The sequence below is a fragment of the Pieris rapae genome, chromosome 21 (genome assembly GCF_905147795.1).
Source record: "Pieris rapae chromosome 21, ilPieRapa1.1, whole genome shotgun sequence".
Classification (NCBI taxonomy): domain Eukaryota; kingdom Metazoa; phylum Arthropoda; class Insecta; order Lepidoptera; family Pieridae; genus Pieris; species Pieris rapae.
The window spans coordinates 4,781,650-4,802,615 of NC_059529.1; the positions used below are offsets into that span (position 1 = coordinate 4,781,650).

Sequence of the window (20,966 nt, forward strand, 5' to 3'; positions counted from 1 at the left end):
ATGGTCAATTCACTCTGCGAACATATATATGTCGATAGTGAAGGATAATAAAATCTTTACACAAAATATAACTCCTAGCTCCTTTCCATCTTCCTTAGACATAATGGGTTCAATTAAGTAGCCGTTAAATAGGCATTGGACAGGCATGCCCGCTAGTACCCTTTCTCTAGGTCTAAAATCACCAATATTTTCCAAATTCCTTCCACCAAAACTTAGGAGACCAGGCATCTCTATTTTGGAATATACGCGATTTTAGCGGACTGAACAGTACTTATCTGGAGCTGAATATATTCGCTAGTGGACTGATCGGTTTTAGAGAAAGCATCGTTAGGTGCCTAAACTTTTTCTGCTTTACCAAAAATTTTCTGGTAATTTTATTTTATTTCATTTTATCTTGTCTATGTTTTAATTGCATTTATTTTTGTAGCACCTATGTTGATTTTAATTGTCATACATTTTTGATAGAAGAATATGTAAAATATGCCGTAGATTTAGTACTATGTATGATGTGGTAAACTTAATAAATATATAAGCCACATCTTACTAAAAATCAGGTGGGATTGTGGTAAAACGTCTGTCCAGTACTGTCAAACGTCGTTCCTTCAGTCTGCATATATCCTATTCCACGTTGTACTATTTCCAATAACCATAGAAAATTTATATCTCTTAATATCATCAGATGGGTGGCCAGACCTTGAAGACGAGTCGACAGGTGGTGCTCTCAGAGAACGCGAGCTCCGTTCTCTTCATCGCACCGTGCCTGCGCTGCGGAGAAGAGAACTCGACACACGTGCCATCAAACACCACTTCTACCCGGAAGGAGGATGGGGGTAAGACTTCAGATGACTTAGTCATACTCTAATTATTTACTAATTACCATTAGATGTAAGTACGTTATTGTTACAAGAGGTCAACCAATGTCAACTTGAGTTACCTCTGTGTTCCAAAATGTCTTAAGCTCCACTAGCTTAACTTTTTTTTATACTTGGGGAAATGCATTGCGCGCCCCGCGGCGCGTCTGCTTGGTGCAGAAGGGTTATGTGGGACTCGCCATTGTGCATACCCACTGAATAACCCAAGGTGCGACCAACAGTCGCCTTATGCGGGATGCGATGCGATGAGGCGATTGCGTCCGCCTCTGTGAGGATGCTTCACACAGCAAGCATCTTTCGCAGACCGGGCCATACGCATTTACAAATAGCTAGGGGAGATGGGTCTAGTACTTGCAGGGATGGGTCATCATCCCATCTTTTAAACGCAACCAATCGACGGATTGTAATAGCCATCTGTCGATACAAGATATCCATGATAGGTTTGAGCGGTGTAAAGTTAAAAAGCTGTTTGATATGTTTTAAACATAGAAATATTCATGTCTATGAATATTTTTACGATTTTATTTACTGTATTCGGTTTTTATTGATTATAAAATTTTTGTATACATTTAATATATCGTTGATAATTTTATTATATAGACAAGACCTATAAAGCAATATTGAAATTTTCAAAGATTAAAGTTAGAATTAATCGTGCTTACAAATTGCTATTCAGCAACTTCTAAGTAACTCGTTAATTGCTAACACTTATAACGAGATTAAACGTTCTTAATTATAAAATCTATTCTGCTTAGTTATCTGCGACCAATTAAGCGGGAAATTTTGGGTTATTTTACAGTATGAAGAATAAAGTGTTAATTAGAGTAATCCGTATAGCCTTTAGAAATATCTTGCAAATAATCATGAATGTTTTTTAAACATCCATAATTAAAACGTCATAATTCATAAACAAATGCGGTCATAGAGTTGAGCATATTAAATAGTATTGTGGGTTGGGTTATGTATGTGATATTTGGGGCCAATCGGCTTAAATGATTTTCATGTCAAGGAAGACATATTTCTGCGTCTTACTTATTAAATAATTTTAAGATAAGTTGAGCTTGTAAGATCCTGTTCAATCTTTTGTAGCCAGAAACCCAGTTTAGTTATAACTTCTATTACACAGGAGATTGGTTTCGCGTAATAGAAAACGCGTTGTAGGAGTATTCTCGTATTACGCGTTCATATGCATTCCATATTATTATGATATGCAAATGATTTACTTTTAACTTTTCTAACTAAGGGAATTTAAATGTATCTAAATATGTGCGTACAATTGTATTATAATGTCACAGTTCAAAAAATTTTTTGACTCGTTTTACACATACCCGCATTATATAGATATGTGTTATAGAAGGGTTTACTATATTTCTCTAAAACCATATTAGACAAGACATGGTCAAATATCTGTTTAAGGGTCTATTTCACAATGTCTGGATAAGTTCCAAATAAGCTATTTATTACTTACTAGCTGACCCGGCGGAAAAACTCGCCTTAATGGCAATTAATAAGCAGTTTTTTTTTATTGGAAAAAATACAAAAAAAATACCTACATTAATCATTCATTATACGAACGGGCAACGGCACTATCATTACATTATAATTGTTAATTAGTTATTTAATAGAAATAGTTTGAATATTGATTTCTTACAAACATCAAATTGTCATCTATACGTCAGTACATAGCTGTCATTATACGTCAATTACATAGCTATCATTTGAGTTTTGTTATTCCAAGTCTGATTCTTTTTTACCACGTTTTTTGACTGACGTTTCATGTCAAGTCCCACGGGAACGCTGTCGAACGGGATAAAAAGTATCTTATGTCCGTCTCCTGGCTCTAAGCTACTTTCATACCAATTTTCATACAAATCTGTTCTGCCGTTCTTGAGTTTTAAGTGGTGTAACTAACACGACTTTCTTTTATATATATAGATTGGTAGGATAAACAGTATTTTTGCGTTTCACGACTGTCAGATAGCGCTATTCGTCATGAAATGCCAAGTATATTATTCGGAACTTTTATCTTTCTTTGCATAGCTATTTGGTACTTTATCCATACATTGTGAAACAGGTCCTAACAGGTCAAAATCAGATGTTTAACTACTGGGAATTGGGATTAAGGCCACTAGTTAAGCATACATTAACTTTTCACCGCAATTGTGTAGTGAAATCAGAATGTTTAAACAACTGATTGAGAATACTTCCATAAATATCATTTATTTCTGATGACCGTGCTGATGAGCATTGTGGTTTGTGCCAGCGGAAATACAATTGTCATTTCAACGTTTGTGTAACTCGTCTCGTTTGTAAAGATACACGTTGTTATTTTTAATTTCGTGCATGGTCTTGATTTCAAAAATCTCCAAGGAGGTTATCAATTTGAGATAAGGTTTTGGATAGTGCGTAGAGAGTGTAGTGCTCTGTGGCAGTATTTTGAACTAAAAAGCGTCGCTAACATACACCATTTAAATGCACACGAATTTATATATATGTATTGTATAATTTCTTACATTTTGTCAGATTATTAACCAGTAACAAACCAGTCAAGCAGAACTACCTAAAAAAAATACTAGAACCAAATTTGACGCTACTGCAGATGTTTAATATATTCAAAAAGTTTTGGTATGTCTTAGCAAGTTATTAAAGAAAACTAAGTTCTAAGTGAATTAGAGTTGAAGTTGTATTATAAAGTTAAATTTATAAGCGCAAAGTTTCGAGGCACTGATAACTTTGTTAGTTCTTATTTAATGACATCATTATGAAAACCCGAATAGATAATGCACGTTTGTCTTTGATCCTTTAAGATTGCTTATCTGTGCTGAATAAGCCGAAATAATTATTTTGTCGGTAATATAAAAGTACATACCTTTATTTGTCCAGCTACATATTCGGTCTAGAATACGGTCCTAATCATTATAACTAATAAATTAACAGTCTGCACTGTGTAAATTATATATAAATATATGTTGTAGTGCGAGTCCTGTTATTTAAATTTCCCTCCACTCACCAAACTAGCGGCGCCCAATCAGAACGCTTGCCAGCGATGGGACGACTGACGACGTATTAGCGCATAGAAATAAGTATATTTATTGGGTGATAACTGATAGTCTCTAGTGTACGAAAATCGTGTTTCCTATTGTGATTAACTATTTGTGAACATGACGTGTATATTTTAATTTTGATTCATATTTCGCAACTAGGTATGACTAACTAACTATATAGGTATCTATAGGTATAGGTACTTCATAAACAGTAAAATCAATCAGTCTTATTGCACCGGTTAAACGTACGTAAACTCATCTATTCTATTCATCTAAGCGTCGAAAAGTAAAAAAAACAATCTATAATGACATTTTTTTAAGGCAGTTTTTGCCGCGCACCACCACTTTGTGGAACCTGCCACTGAAGTATTTCCGAACCAATTCGGTTAGGGTCCTTCAAGAAAAGAGCGTACAGATTCTTAAAAGGCCGGCAACACACTCGTGAGCCCTCTGGCATTAAGTGTCCATAGGCGGTCTCACTTAACATCAGGTGAGCCTCCTGTCCCTTTCTCCCCTGTTCTATAAAAAAATATATAAAAAGGTAAAGAGATATTTTGAACACACTAACGTACACTTCACTTCGTTTAACTTCCAATGGTGTATAAAAATAAAATAATTATATTAAATTCTCTAACAATTCATTTGGGAAATGGCTCAATCTCGGAGAGGATAAACTGAAGATTCTTTCAACAAATTATCCGCCAAGGGATTACCGACCCTCGGATCACGTTCTGACCTTATCGAATTTATATTTAGAATTATATAGCCCACAATAATTATTGCGTAGCTTAATCAAACAGCGATCAAATAGATGAGGTAGGGATTCTTATTATTTTCTTTGGCCTACGAGTGTTATAGACCTGCAAATATTTTTATTCTATATGAAATAATGTACACTCCGATTCGTTAAGGCAGGGTGCCTTAGCTGAAATAATGCATGAAAGATGTCTGGCCCAGACGTTGTATGTTCAATTACCAGGGGAGCGATTATTTCTAGCTTCGCAGATGACGCAATCTAACATACACAATTAAGCTGTAGTTTCAATAGGCTAATGATTTAACATGGAATTGTATGGTAGAAAACTCATTTACTAATTATTTAAGATGTAGAACATATTGCAATGGTTGCAGATCCTTACAAACAATGTGTAAAACAATAAATGTCGATTAAAAAGAGTGTTAGTTTATCGCCAGTTCTTCTCGTTCTACGCCCTTGATTTCAGAACTGTACCAGTAAATGAAATTTAGAATCATTCTCAAATCAAGGGCTTACAATGGAAGAGAAGAACTGGCTATAAACTCTCAGCCACTCTTTTTAATCGCCAAGTTTTTTCTTTTACACGACGTTAGTTGCCACTCCCCGTCTATGTTTAAAATCATACATGAAAACAATACTTTATATGAAGAAATTTTGAAATGATCGTATCTGCTTAAAGGAGTCTGATTCGTTCCGGGGAGTTCTGGTCTAAAGGATCTGAGATTTTGAATCTGTTTGTCTATAAAACTACTCATTTTTTGCCAACTGGAAAACCACATCTCGAAGCACTATAATAAATGAACACCAATAAAAACTTCAATAAACAACCTATTTTCGCTCATCCATAAATCATAGAGACGATTTATAACGCCCATGACAAGTGTTTTTATTGGGTTTAATGTTTGGGAGATAATAAATCGCGTACATTCAATACGCGTCCTAAAACTTTTAAGGTCAAGATAACTGAATTTTGTTTAAAACATAACCTGTTTAATGAAAATTTAATCAATGTTTTCAAGTTCGATCAAGGCAAAATTCTGTATACAAATGACGTATTTCTGCTCCCTTTTCCGTAATAAGAGGGGCAATGACTTACCGTAAGCTTCCTTTTTGAGAAGCAACAATGACACCAGTCATAATTAGTACGACTGTTGTATCATAAAAACGTCGAATGAATGATAGGTCATATACTCGTCGAATATTTACAGTTGTAAAACAACTCCAAGCAATATTAACGTAAAACCATTTGTTAGATATAAGACATATACATAACAGTTATTCCTATCAAAAAACAAAATAACAATAATTAAATAAAAAAAGTAAAAAAGAAAATAAAAAAGAATGGGAAATAACAGTTTTTTTTTAAAGAAAAAGTATATTTGGTAATAGTAAAAGTAAGCAGTGTAAGTAATTAAGTCTTGTGTAAAAGTCTATTGTAAATAAAATAAAAAATAAAAATAATTATTCAGAAATAGATTAATAAATATTTTTGGGCGGATTTAAAACTAAATATTGTGAGATTTTTGTTGAGTAAGTTTTGTATAGCTGCGACGAAGATTTGATTTTAGTTAAAAAAATTTCAACGGAGGTGGATCCAACATTTGGTCACGCTATATTTAAAACTCCCAAGAAATGAAACCGTCCGATGCTGAGGAATTGTCTTCAGTCACCGTGACCACGCACGCTGTAAAGCACGCGAAACGTCGGTTAAATTTAAAATTATGTTTAAATAATTATAAGAATAATACATAACTTTAATCCGTTAAAAGAGTGTTTTTCTTTATTCAGATTGTTTTAATAAAATTTGTGATTAGTATTGTCTTTTATTTACATAACTTTTACACATTTAAAGAAAAACACTTTTTTACGGATTATAGTTATGTATTATTGTATTTAAACTTATAATTATTTGTACATAATTTTAAATTTAAACCGACGTTTCGCGTGCTTTACAGCGTGCGTGGTCACGGTGACTGAAGACAGAGGTGTTAAATGTCAAAAAGTATTACAGCTGCAGAAAATGTTGTGTTATCTGTATTTATTTCCCCGGAGTTGGTATCGACTAAAAGATGTAGGGTTTTTGCAGTAATTGCTCACGGTGTCCTCCATTTTCGCGGATTGTTTATTTTGAGATTTTAATTTGGATATTATTGGATCCCAGGTGTTTGATAATTTAATATAATACATAACTATAGCCGTAAAAAAGTGTTTTTCTTTAAATTTGTGATTTATATTTAAGGTGGATCGTGTGTGGAGCAGCTTTCTTGGCTCATCTGCTGTCGACTGGACTGCAGTTAGCGTATGGAGCGCTGCACGTCTACGCTTTACGTCACCTGGGACCTGCTGCTGACCATGCAGGTTGGTTTTCTTTTATTTCCTTATTTATTTTTCGCCAATTATTATAATTTATTTCCATAATGAATAATATATTTTAAAGTATATGATATAATTAATTATTACAGTACCTGGATGGCCGAGCCTTGCTCGGTATTTTTATTTTTTTTAAATTGTGTTTTTTGGAAATTATATTTAAGTACGAATTACATACTAATAAAATGATGAAATATGAACAATATAGAATATATCCTATGCTGGAATAGCTTTAGTGTTGTTGTCTCGTTAAAACAATTTAAAAAAATAGTATTATTATTCGCCGATAGATGTCAGGAAGATACATTTTTCAGTTTAAATTGGGACTACTCAAACACCACCTTTTTGTTATTTTCTATCATTTATTCCTAGATTATAGCTAGATCGATTTATGGCCCCCGAAACCCCCCGTATACTAAATTTCTTGAAAATCGTTGGAGCCGATCCCGAGATTCCAATTATATATATACATATATATACAAGAATTGCTCGTTTAAAGATATAAGATATGTGCAGGAATTTAAAAAAAAATACTATTTTATTTATCCTTAAATTTAAATTCTTATCATAGTTAGTAATTTCAATGTCTATAAATTTTAAATAGTAAATTAAATATAATGAAAATCATAAAGCATTATGGACCATGGTAACGGCCTCCTCCATTTTGCTACCCATCTGTCTTTTGCTTTGGTAATCCAGTTTTCACCATCTTGTCTTTTTATTTCATCAATCCATAATTCCTTTGGTGCTATTGATCTTTTTGTTGGTCCTTGCCTGGTTGTACAGTTACCTTTAATGTCCATTTTCCTTGTCCATGCCAATAAAGCCTGCAATCAATTCGCTATCGGATAATTATGAGGGAAATAGGATTTTTAATAATGGAACCATTTTTAATGACTTTACCATTTTCTAGAATATCAATTAAAATTAAATCTAGTTTCCGGAGCTCTGAAACTCGTTTTTCTTTATACAGTTTGACATATTTTTCAGGGTTTATAACGAAATGGTGGCTTGAGATACCAATTAGAAAATGTTACTTTGTTTATTATCTGGACTTCTCTTTCTCTCTTCCTGAGAAGAAATTCAAAAGTGATAAGGCCGCGCCCTAGCTCTCAATTTTTGTAGTTTTATGTTTATTATTTTTTATAATCACCAATCATGTAATCGAAAATTAATCTGAAATAACTTGTTTAAAACTTTGCATAGCTTTTTAACGCTTACAAAGGCACTTTCCGATAAATACTTCTTTAGTTGCTTTCTCTAAATGATAATCTAAATTCTGAAAATCTGTTAATTTTTATGTCAGATGCCTAATCTTATAAAATATAATATCTAATATAACATTTCTTATATTAAATAATATGATACACTACCAAGTAGGAAAACATCAATACGATAGAAATACCGTATTTCTGACAATATTTTCTCGGATAAAAGCTGTCAACGGTGTATCGATACAATCAGATGTCAATACAAGCAATATTCCAAGCGCGGTCAGCGAATTTTCTTATCTTGTTACAATTTGTATCTTTTGCTAAAGATATTTCTATAAATGTATCGATATGCAGAAATGAAAATTCTATTTTATCTTTAGATGGAGGTATTGGATATGCTTTTTAAATATATGAATAAACTGGCATGTCTCAAATCCAAAAATCTACGACAAGAACATTCGCAAAAACTTAAGAATGACAAGGCTTTATTCTAAAAACAAAGGCTACCTCTAAATCTTGGCCCGCGATTTATGTATTGTAATAATTCTCAGGCAACTAGGTAGTATCGGCCATCTGTGCCTGACGCATGCCGTTTTTTCAGTTTAAAGCTTCCCAGTTTCTTTAAGATGTTTTCCTTAACACGTTTTCTAAACGTGGTAAAAATAAGTTTTTATTTATGTCGGAATAAGATCCCTGTTATAATTTCACCAATTTATTATTGCACTTTGTCATATATCCCGAATGTCCATGAAAGCAAGGACAAATTAATGTATGTACGAATGTACTACAAAAAGTACTAGTAACTATAGTATATATGTATGTTTATTGATTTTACAGAAAAAATGTATATATCTAAATCATAGATAATAGCAGTCTTGTTAGGAGCGCGGAAGTGTATATTAAAGTAATTCTTAAACTTGTTTTAAAGTAATATTTAACGACTGACAGGTAGTCTGTATATTAGCCGCGTTAGAATTTTTTCATTGAAGGTTAGGTTATTAATATGGATTTACCAATACAGACTTAAATACCTGATTCGATATTTCAAATTAGCATACATCCAGTTCCAATTTCTATTTTACACCAATAGTATATAAATGAAAACAATATATTTCTTTAATTGTCTTCGTATTTCAATCAAACAAACGGGAATCTTGATTACCATGACTAAATGTTTCATTTAGAAATCCATTTTGAACGCCCGAAGCTTCAAGACGTAATCTGCCAATTGGACCCAGAGGAAATAAACAAACGTTATCTCGATACTAAGGAATTTTACTTCCTTTAGTAAATACTTTTTATATTGGTTGAGATAATACTTTTATTGGTAATTAACGTAATACATTTGTCTGTGTGGAACAATGCCTTTGTCTTATTTTGTAAAAAGGGAAATAATGTTTTAAAAGAATTTTGTTTTCTTATTGGTTAATGAAATTTATACACATATTTAACATCATTGATTGCAGCTTTTTTAAAGATACTAACTAGTCTGGCTATAAGTTCTCTTATAACAATGCATTTTTTTTAACTTATTATTTTGAATTTGGAACACTATTATTTTAAAAACTTCTTTCAAATATGGAATGGAGTGTTACTATATAAATTAAGTTAAGTTGTTAATGTAGTGTAATTTATAAATTATGTATATGTTTTTTGTTGCTTTGTATTATATTTTATATCGTTGAAACTTTTTGTGGATATGTCCAATGTATTTATTTAGTGTTTTACTCTTTTTTACTGTACTGTGTCTTTTTTTAATAAATAAATACATAAAACCTCTACATATAGATATACACAGCACTCGTGCCTTTATTCGAGGGAAATGCATTACTACCAAAGGCTGTAGAGTTTTATAAGCATGGCGATTAGCTAAATCGTCTGAGTTACGCCCCTTATATCCGGACGCAGGCTCACTCTTCAGCTTTAGAAGCATTTTGTTTGTTTAATATTAATTTATTCCTTTGTTGTACATGCGTAAACACTAAGTTTTTTTTTTGCGGTAATTTGCAATCAGCCCTAAGGCTATGAGCGAATTTGTTCTGTGGTGATGTCATGTGGAGTGACTTCCCATTGGAAGCATCTACTCATCTTCTGCCTAGAGCTACTGCCGGTCTTCTAGCTCTAGAATATGGTGACGTTTTAGTCGACTCACATACTGTCTAATGGTGAGTTGGCGAGCAAGTTCGTTCGGATGACAGCTTAACCGCTATTTGTATTTAGCTGCCAGTCTCCGGATTTTCTCCTTGATAGTTCTCATTTGTAGGTGTTCGTGAACTTCGTTGTTGGTTATGTCCCACGGTACTTGCTAGCAACTGCTCTTAGGATTTTGTTCTGTTGCCGCTGGAGTATGTTGATGTTGGTATCACCTGCGCTGTCCTACAGTTGGAGTACATATGTCCAAATGGGCTTTAGGATGACTTTATATATAATGTTATCTAAAGAAAGTCTTGAGTTTCTTCCGAGCATCCAGTAAAAGCTTGTTGTATTTGAGCTGTAGCTCTTGCTTTTTACATTTTATGTGGTGCCTCTACGTCAATCAACGATCAATATGTAAGCCAAGATATCTTACATGGGCGCTGAAGTTAACAATACAGTTAATAATCAAATTAACAATATAGAAAGAAAAGAAAATTCTCTATTGAGAACGCAATTAATCTATGCAGTTTATTTTAAAAGCAATCAATTATTTGAAACTAAATTGCTTTCAAAACCGTTATAACTGGATGAATAATGAAATTGGAATTTCAAGAAATTAGTACCGAGGACCTGAGACAAACCAAATTACGATAAGCGACATCTTAAATTACATTTAAACAAAGTTTTCAGTAACCGGTATTTGTGGTTGGGGTGATTTATTAAATTAATTTTCCGAGATTCACGACCTGGTTTGAATATTAAGAGGTGGAAGTAATTCCGTTTATAGCGGTCTTTGTCAGCAAGGCGGATACGGAACCATTACTCATAGCTTGGCTTTGACTCAAAACTTCGACTAATGAGTTAAGCTGTAAGTATCGTAAGGTCAGGCCCATTGGGAGTCAAATTTAAGGTCAAAATAATATCGTAAGAATTTTTGTTGACGCAATACCGAGTATGACATTTTAAATGAACTGCCACTGGAGATGCAGAACATATTGGTGACTGATAAGTTTAGCAGTAAGATAAAAACACTTCATAATTCACAAATATACTTCCTAATTTATTCACTTTTTTTCTGTTAAGTGTATCTATTGTATCTGCTTAATAGTTTATGTATAACGATTGAGTGAGCACTGACAGCGACGGATAAACCATGTCAGGTTTTCGTTCGCTGTATAATGTACATAAACCTAAGTAACATAAAAATTGAGTTTTTAAATTAAATAAAAATCAGTAAAAAAAAAGAAAGTTTTCGATATTTGATGATGAACACACACGTTTTTACATATTTATTGACAACGACTATGTATTACATATTACTGAATCATTTAATTTCTCATCTCTCTCTCTCTTTTCATTCTCTCTATTATAAACGCGGACGCCAGGAAATTTAAATATAGTAGAGGCGAGTTTACATAGAAAAAATATTTAAAAGGAAATTTTATATGTATAACACATACAGAACATAATAAAAGTTATACCGATAATATATTATACCTTATCCAATCTGAAGATAAAGTTTTAAGTTTATTCGTCAAACATACATTATTCCCAAAAATTCGTGAAACCACTACATAATACCGAGTTAGATTATATGTATTCATAATAAATAGATGTGGCGGCGTGAAAAGTTGGGACAACTTGCTGAATATATTTTTTTGTTGAAAAATGATGGAACAAGACAACTGAACAGCTTTTGTAAAAGCTTTTGCACTCGGGCAGAAGGCTCTCCTGATGTTAAGTGATATAGACAGTCACATTGCCAGAAGGCTCACAAGTGCGTTGCCGGCCCTTTAAGAATTGATACGATCTCTGGAACGATCAACGAAATCTAGATTGCATACCCGTAAAACCTTTCTACTTTTCGATGCAAATTCATAATTCAACATATATATAAACTCTAAAGTGAATTTCCCTTAAGTAGATTGTGCGAACCTTCGCATAATACTAAACATTCATCAAGAAGGGCTCCGAAGGTTTTTATTAAATTAAGAAAGGGAAAAATGTGCGCTTTCATTAAAATTTGGCTTATCCTTATTCAAAACGTCATAGCCATTTCACGGCACTCGAGTTTGATGAGATTTTTTGCCGGAATTTCTAACAAATTAATCGTTAATTATCTCAAGACTATTGTTAATTGCAATTTTATTTATTCCATCTACATTGACATTATTTACTATTACTACTACATACTATTTTTTTACCATTTCTAAAATTCGTGGATGTATGAAATTATTGTGTATGTTATCTTTGGCTATACATTTAGTATAATTATTTTATATATAATTTAAGTTTTCTGTAAGAGCACGAAATAAATAATTGAAAAGATAGATTCAATTAGCTACTGTGGAACATTCTGCTCCTCATCATAATGCCAGGGCCAATTACAGCTACAGCACACACGCGTTTCACATTTGAAACGAGCCGAATGAGATTTTTTTTCTTTTTATTGTATATATCCCATTTTTAATTTATATTATTTTTTTTCTTTGATTATTGCTATTTTGTGTGGTTATATGTGTGTGTATGTTGTCATTCACTAAAAATGACATGTGAGAATTAATATAGATTTAAACGGCTCACTAACACAACTTGCTAATTAAACTGCGTATACATTGTATTGTAAATTAAGTGAACGCATTAAGCGGCACAATGGGGATTTATTTCACATTCGGAATAAGGATTTACTTAAATAGACAGTGATTACCTCAACAAAACGAGATATTTGAAAGCTTAACGCTCCCTAGATAATTCTACTAAGTACTCAGGCCTTAACGTCATTAAAATGATGCGCGGCTCTATTACCGAACCTTCGAGGTCGCAACTGAACAATTATTATATACTAACTGCCGGCTTCGCACGGGTTTAAATTATTTTTTAAACATTTATGGAACGCACTCGCGAGCCCTCTGCCATTGAGAGTGTCCATGGGCGGCGGTATCACTTAACATCAGGTGAGCCTCTGGCCCGTTTGCCCCCTGTTCTATAAAAAAAGATATTGATATGTTCTTTAATATTGTAGAACATTCTATCATGAATAGTTTTCGTAGCGCATGCGATGAAAGATATTTTATAGATATTTCTTCATGTGTACACCTCGGGTTGTATAATTGTAGTTTTAATAGGGGCATTAATAAGTGATATGGTGCATTCAAATGGTGGCAGAAATTTTAAAATCGGTCCAGTACTTTATGGCTAATTCATTACAAACATACTTACATACAAATCTTTCCTCTTTATGATTTTAGTATAGATTAAATAAAAGCATAGGTTTGAGACACACTAAGCAAGTCATCATCAAGTCTTTATGTGCCTTAAAACTATTGCTAAACGACTACTATATATATTTTATTTTCTAGAAAATGTAGTGATTAAGTTGTGGATGTGGATATTTTTTAAAAGTGTATTAATTATATATGTCGGAGCAATAGCGCTGGTATCAGCTTCCATTGTTATTATGCTACAGAGCTCGTAAATTGATAACGTCAAAGTCTTATCAGTTTATAACCATTAGTAGTTCATTCGATTAACCAATAGTTCTAGTATTAGTAACTTTAAGTATTATAATTATTGACAATGTCACACAATAATACATAGCTTCAATCCGGTAAAAAAGTGTTTCCTTTAAATTAAGAAATGAAATAAACCATTAGAATTATCAGTTTTCAGCTAATTTGACTTTGATTTTATTAAATTACACTGAAAATGGCTGACACTAAATGCCATTGCTCCCATTTATAATTAAAGTTCAAGTTAATATAGGTTCCGTGGCACCTATATTAACCGTAGAGTTGAAGTGCCCGATGTAGTTTATCTTAAAAATATTTTTAATAATGCCAATGCTCCAATGAGACTCTAAATACTTTTAACATAATAGTATAATAATGTATGACTGACCAATGAGTAATGTTTAATGTTTATGGAACTTTATTTCTCATTACAAAAAAATATATTTTATTTACATGAGAATCTTAATATTAATATGTATATACGAGCGAGATACACGTCGCCATTAGCTGTCCTAATTTTAGTCTACTATGTTCACACCAACATGCATCTTAAATGCGTTTTTGAATTTGTCAAACGCACCAATATTGCGAATTTTAAATGGTAACTGATTTAATAATTGGACAACCTCATACCTAATAGACTTCTTCAAATAATTTGTACGCGTGCTGTAAACATATAGTTGTTTAATCGTCATAATTTTGGTTTCTTGGTAGATTTTATTAGTCTGTTAAAAATTAACTAAGACATACAATTCCAAAGAATGGACTTGTATGATTATAACCGGATCTTACAATAATATAAATCGTAACTATAAGCGACTGCACAACTCCGTAATAACCCTGCAGGCCTTTATTAACGAGCTAGAGCTAAAAAAAGTAAGTGTGCCTGGCGTTAATGGAGAGACCGTTTTGCGATTTATGTGGTACATTTGCTTGAAGTGTTTTTACCTTAAACGTTACTGCTAATGTTTGTGTACCAATACGTAAGTGAACCTGAGCCTCCAATTTAAAACACAATTGTACTGTTGTAATGGACCGTGTATTTGTGTGTTAACTATTAATTACTCAAGATGTCATGTGGAACATGGTGTAATGGTTGCAGCTTCTTTCAAACATTGTGTAAAACAAAAAACTTGGCGATTAAAAAGAGTGCCAGAGAGGTTATTGCCAGTTCTTCTCATCCGTTCTACGCCATTGATTTGGGAATTGGGAGTAAATGTAAAATTAGAAACATTAAGAAATTAATATGTATTTCTTTATTGAAATTAATAAGTGTACATTGTGTTATCTAAATGAATAAATGATTTTTATAAAGGTGGTAAAGAATTACGCATGTGATAAGGAACTATTTTTGTACCACAATAAATATATGTAACTTTTTCAGTTACTGTCAAACAAACGACTTTTGCGAGTCATTTAAAATTAGCTTGTGAGTGGAAGTTTCATCTTATTTATCTGTCTATATCTCTGATTACTAAAAACACTTGAAATATGATGTAAATAGTAATAATAAATAAATTAGATTTCATATCCGTTAAAATTATCTTATTTAAGATTTTTATAGCAATACCGTAATAAAAAAATATTATTCAATAGATTTAGGCACATATTGACCCAATTCAAAAGCAATACGTACAAGTCTTTATTAAGTCTAATGCTGTCCAAAGGTGATATTCAGAAGTGAGACTGAGCGCTAAGAGAAATTATTGCCTACGTCAAAAACCTACCATATTTTGAAGTCATCGAGTTGTCGTATTTTCCAGAATCGTTTTTTAATACTTGTGCCCCTGGCGTTCCAGGTGTGCAACGGTTATATGCTTGTTTGCCTTTTCTCCCAAGAAAGTAAGCTACTGTTTTAACAATTAAATTATTATAAGGATTTTATATGATTTTGTTTAGTTTTCAATGAAACTTTTGGCTTGACATGCGTCGTGTATATCTTCGTGAAGCTTTATCCTTTGTTTGTTAAAAACACTAACGTGTCGTTAAATATTTGTACTTAAGACTTTTTGTGTTCCTGTCTGAGGCACTGTTAAACATATTAAACCCATATTTTTGGGTGTATTTATCACACTTGTAATACAACGGCTGACTTCTATAATATTCTCCGTTACATTATCTATAAATTTCAAGGCGTATCTTAATTTGCTATTTCCTTTTAATTTATAAATGAAGTAATTTCTTCTGACCCAATTACTCTTCTGAGTTTTGACAAGAATTTGTTTTTCAAACAATAGACGACCCTCATTATTCAAATATTAATTTCAAACAAAAAGTTTTACAGAGATGTTTTAATTAGTATACATAGTGGTTCGTTTGCTTTTCATTTGAAAATATTTATTAACTGGTATTTGTCTCACAATGATCTCACTTTAATAGAAACGAAGCGTGTCGAGTATGGGCTCTCTATTCTCTGTTTTTTGTTTATTTTAAAAAGTTTTTTGAGCGTGAAATTAACTAAATTTGATGTAAAACTTTGTATGAAAAATTGGAGTTTTTGGCTGCGAGATTATACTTGCGTGGCATGATTTGTCACTACAATAAATAATTCTGCCTCAGTTGCTTAGTATGTACTAAGTAACAATAAACAATACAGATGACATAGAGCTCAATAACACAGTACACAATAACTCAATGGCACAGAAATAATAACTATTATTAATTAAATCTTACATACATACTACATGCGTAAACTATAACATTATTAATAACTAAGCTAAGTGAACCATCAAAGAAGTAACACGTACGAAGAGGATTAACTGCCGAAATTTATTCAATTTCTCGCATATCTTTTGTATTACAATGGAGCTTAAACTGTAATATATATTCATGAGATAAAAAGATTATGGTGTGATGGTATTTTTAAGCATAGATCATACAACACATTCTGTTAACAGATTAATGAATATTTAAAATAAAGCAAACCTGCACTTAAATATGTGTTATTACTCTGATAAATGGGAATTTCATTAGTAGTCGTTTACCAAATTTCTGCAACACCCTTTTGACAAACACGTTTTGTTGCTTACTTGCTTTCTTTTACTTTTATTAATCGTTTGTTAATTCGTGTCTATTATAGCTTCATATTTAAAAGTAAGGTAACATTTTGTCTCTGGTAGAATGCGACATAAATCTGATTTACCGGAGAAGGTTTTAGTAGATTTTGCTTACTCTATGAGTAGCAAAGAGTTCCCTACTCCATATATCTTCGTATACTTGAAATTGAGGGATGTTAGTAAAGTCAAATCATTTATTCCAATCACACCATCTAAAATGGACGTTAAATAAACTAGAGTCATCTTTGACTCTAGTTGCCCCTTCCAAAATGTAGTTTCGTGTGGAGAAGAATGGGCAAAAAACTCTTTTAACTTTTAAAACAGAATTTCCAATATTTCTATACATTAGTTAAATAATTATATGTGAACACAATGTAGTCTTAGAACAAAACTACTTTATAGATTTATTATAGTATTGTTAGTATACATATCCTCACATGTTTACAAATATTGAAACCGTAGAATTTTTTGAAATCCTTATTCAAGAGTAATAAGAACCTTACAACAACGTATCTAATCAATTCCATTTTTTAGTTTGGGCTGGTGCGATCTGCGTAGGAGTGTCACGTGCTGCAGGAGCCATTGTCACCGCTCGTCGAAGGTCGCCACGATTGGCAGCACTGCTGGGTGGAATCTTACTTCCACTGGCCTGTCTCTTCACGTCATTCGCCACGCAGCTCCATCAAACACTTTTAAGTTACGGTAATAAGGATGTCAAAATGTTAGACGTAGGATTTACAGAGACAAAAGACAAACGACAAAGTCAAACGGAACTGTCGTTCATGTGTCTGTGATTAGACTCTGTTGACCAATTACAATAAATCGATACAAGGTAACGTTTCATCGCTATTTCTTAACATCGAGTTATGTTTTCATCAATAATACAGTAACAGATGAATAGAACGAAACGAAAACGAAACCCTCATTCGTTTCGTTTTTCTGTCGTGAAACATTATTGGGACTGGTTTGCTAATCACACTGAAGCCGATACGATGTTTTTCTTTTTTAAAAAGCATACTAATTGCTTCGTCGCCAGTATTATAGACTATAGACTGTGATTTAATTTTGAAATTAGCTTAAAAACGCGAACCTTTGCAATAGTCTAATAGTAATATTAGATATATTAGTTTAGCTGCTCTGTATTTAATGCAAATGTTAAAGTAATTATAGCATTGAATTTATATTAATATTGAATCGATATTCTTCTATATGAACAGCTGTTGGCGAGTCTCCGTGTACGAAAAATATCTATTATGGCTAGTAAATGGACTACCCGGTCTTTTATTAGGTAGCCTAACATAAAGTAATAAAAAAAGTTAAACGACTATTTTTGTATGCATTAATCGGACTCCTAGAAGTACAGCTATGGTTACTTTGATACAAACCACAGTGTTTTACAAATTAATCATTCCACAATTTCGATTATATTCTTATGAAAATTATTTAATTATTATTTATTAATTACTAAATGCCAGAGGGCTCGCTAGTGCGTTGCCGGTCTTGTAAGAATTCGTACCCTCTTTTCTTGAAGGACCCTAAGTCGAATGTAGAATGCATTTGAGACACGGTAATATAGTATTGCTTTAACGTGATAACTATTAACTGAGAAAGCTTGACACTTCTAATACCGATAAAATGTATTTAGTTTAAACTAATAAAAAAACGGTTTTGCAGGTATAGTCTTAGGTATCGGGTGTGGCTTAGTCCGGGAAGCGGCAGGCCTAGTCCTGGGAACCTACTTTAGAAAACGAAGACAATTTGTGGAATTGGTGGCTCACGCAGGGGGAGGAGTGGGCATTGCTCTATTCAGCGTTGCCTATAAAGAGGCTGTTGGGTGAGTATATATTGTTTTTAATGTTTAATTTATCCACATATATTCATAATATCAAACAGGACAACAGCAACAACAGACAACAGACAACATACAACAACAACACACAACATACAACAACAACAAACAATAACAGCATTCAATATACAACTTCCTACGGATTACTATATTTTTTACTGTGCTTACTGCTTTACTCGAAACCTTCTGAAATACCATAGCATGAACTTATAAAACACTAATGTCAGCTTTTTACAGATTACATACACTTTTGACGGCATCTAAAGTTAATTTATCATACAATTCGTAATTTTTATTTCTGTCAAATCTTTAATTGACAGACCAAATTAATAGGAATAACTATTAAATTACTGCTTTATGTTTAAGCAAGCAATAAATTTTATTGAATAATGTTTAACTTGTCTGACTTCTAGAAAAAAGGATGATTTATTTTTGATATCAAATAATTAATCTGTTTAAAAAAATAACTACTAGCAAATTCTTTATCAAACTAATTTATTAACCCAACCACACAAATACACAACTTTTGTTAAATCTCTCTCGTATAATTTGTCGGCTTTTAACTCTTTATAAAACTGCGAACAAACATTTTAAATTTTCACATTTATATATGAAAGCAAATACCCTGTCAAAAACTGAAAATCGCCATTTATATCGTTTAGAGAGCTTAAATCAGAAACTATTCAGTCGCATACTCCGAAAGCTGTGCCGTGTATTGGGAACTGAATTTTAGCTCGTAGTGGTTTTCGATTCACACCATTTCAATGAAAGTCTGACGTATAATATATGTAGCCAGTTTTGTTGCTTCTATACAATATTAACAAATACGTGTAGGATTAAAAATATTATAAAATTAATGATTGAAAATTATTCACCCAATGAATAAAATCCCTTTTAAAAAGGTACATAATATAACTTGTCATATCATATACAGTCTAATACATGTTTATTTTACAATCAATACGAATACGAATTGAAATATATATTAATTTTACAGTAAACTAGGCTGGAGGCTAGGTCTACAGGCAATCACAGGATTCCTAATATTAGCGTTCTTCCTGAGTGCTGTGTACCGAAGTGCTTCACTCTATCATCCGCAACGAAGGGCCATTTTGCATCTCAAAAACCAACGCAAAAAGGTTAGATATTTCTAAAATAATTTTTTATCGCTGTGTAAAAAATTTAGTGATTAAAAAGAGTGGCGGAGAGTTTATTGCCAGTTCTTTTCTTCCGTTTTACGCCCTTGATTTGAGAACTGGCAGTAAATGTAAAATTAGAAGCATAAATACATTAAATTTATTTATTTTGACGAAAAAAATAAATAAATGGATTATTACAGAAGTAAATATAATTATGGCTTCAACGTCACTATATTTATTACTAAAAGCTATATTTATTACAAATAGCAATCAGATTTAAATATATTTTTATTTAATTATTATAATTAGAAAGCAAAATATAAGAAATTAAACTTGATTAATGAAAAGTCCGGAGTTTTATTAATAACCACAGGTTTTACTTTGACAATAGGTAAAAGAGAAAGTCCTGAAAAAGGCTCAGTTCATCGATCTAAGTCCGCTTCAATCCCGTCCTGCGAAAGTTTTGCTATTATCAGCCGGCTTGGCGGCATTTGGTCTGTATACGCCCGTATTTTTCCTGGTAAGTAATATTATGTTAATTTTTTATGTAAATTATGTCAATAATGAACTTTATTAAAAGAAATAAAACACAATTTCTCTTGAATGGGAATTGTTTTTACACAAATATTTGAAATATGTGTGTAGGTAGTATATATTGCAATGGGGCTAGCAAATTTAACTATCATCAAGGGTTTTCTAGAACAAACTTTGTAAAGTTTAGATTTTATATTAATATAATGCCTTTCTCGTTTAAATAGATAATAACTATATATGTCCATACGATTATATATAAATGTTTGTATATATATACTTGTCACAAAGTCACAACATCATTTAAGTGTAGCTGAGCTTCACCAAATTAATTAAAATAAAAAAACTGAAAATAATAAAAATTATAAAATTTATATTTCGCTGGTTCCCGCACTAGGAAGGCCCTGTGTTGTTTGTGTGTGTCTAACTAGATTTTTGTATAGTAATACCCCGGACTTACGCGATAGGTGGGACTGAGCGCTATCCGCG

The 20,966-nt window shown here is 32.3% G+C and overlaps 1 protein-coding gene across 1 annotated transcript in view; it reads left to right on the top strand.

Moving 5' to 3' along the window:
• The window catches only part of LOC111003502 (monocarboxylate transporter 4), a 37,744-nt gene that overhangs the window by 13,729 nt on the left and 3,049 nt on the right, over positions 1 to 20,966 (top strand). Inside the window, exons 3-8 of the mRNA XM_022274032.2 lie at positions 680 to 830; positions 6,913 to 7,031; positions 17,493 to 17,660; positions 18,633 to 18,792; positions 19,805 to 19,946; positions 20,338 to 20,466. Of these exons, the coding sequence (XP_022129724.2) occupies positions 680 to 830; positions 6,913 to 7,031; positions 17,493 to 17,660; positions 18,633 to 18,792; positions 19,805 to 19,946; positions 20,338 to 20,466 (869 nt within the window). The remainder of the gene's footprint in view (positions 1 to 679; positions 831 to 6,912; positions 7,032 to 17,492; positions 17,661 to 18,632; positions 18,793 to 19,804; positions 19,947 to 20,337; positions 20,467 to 20,966) is intronic.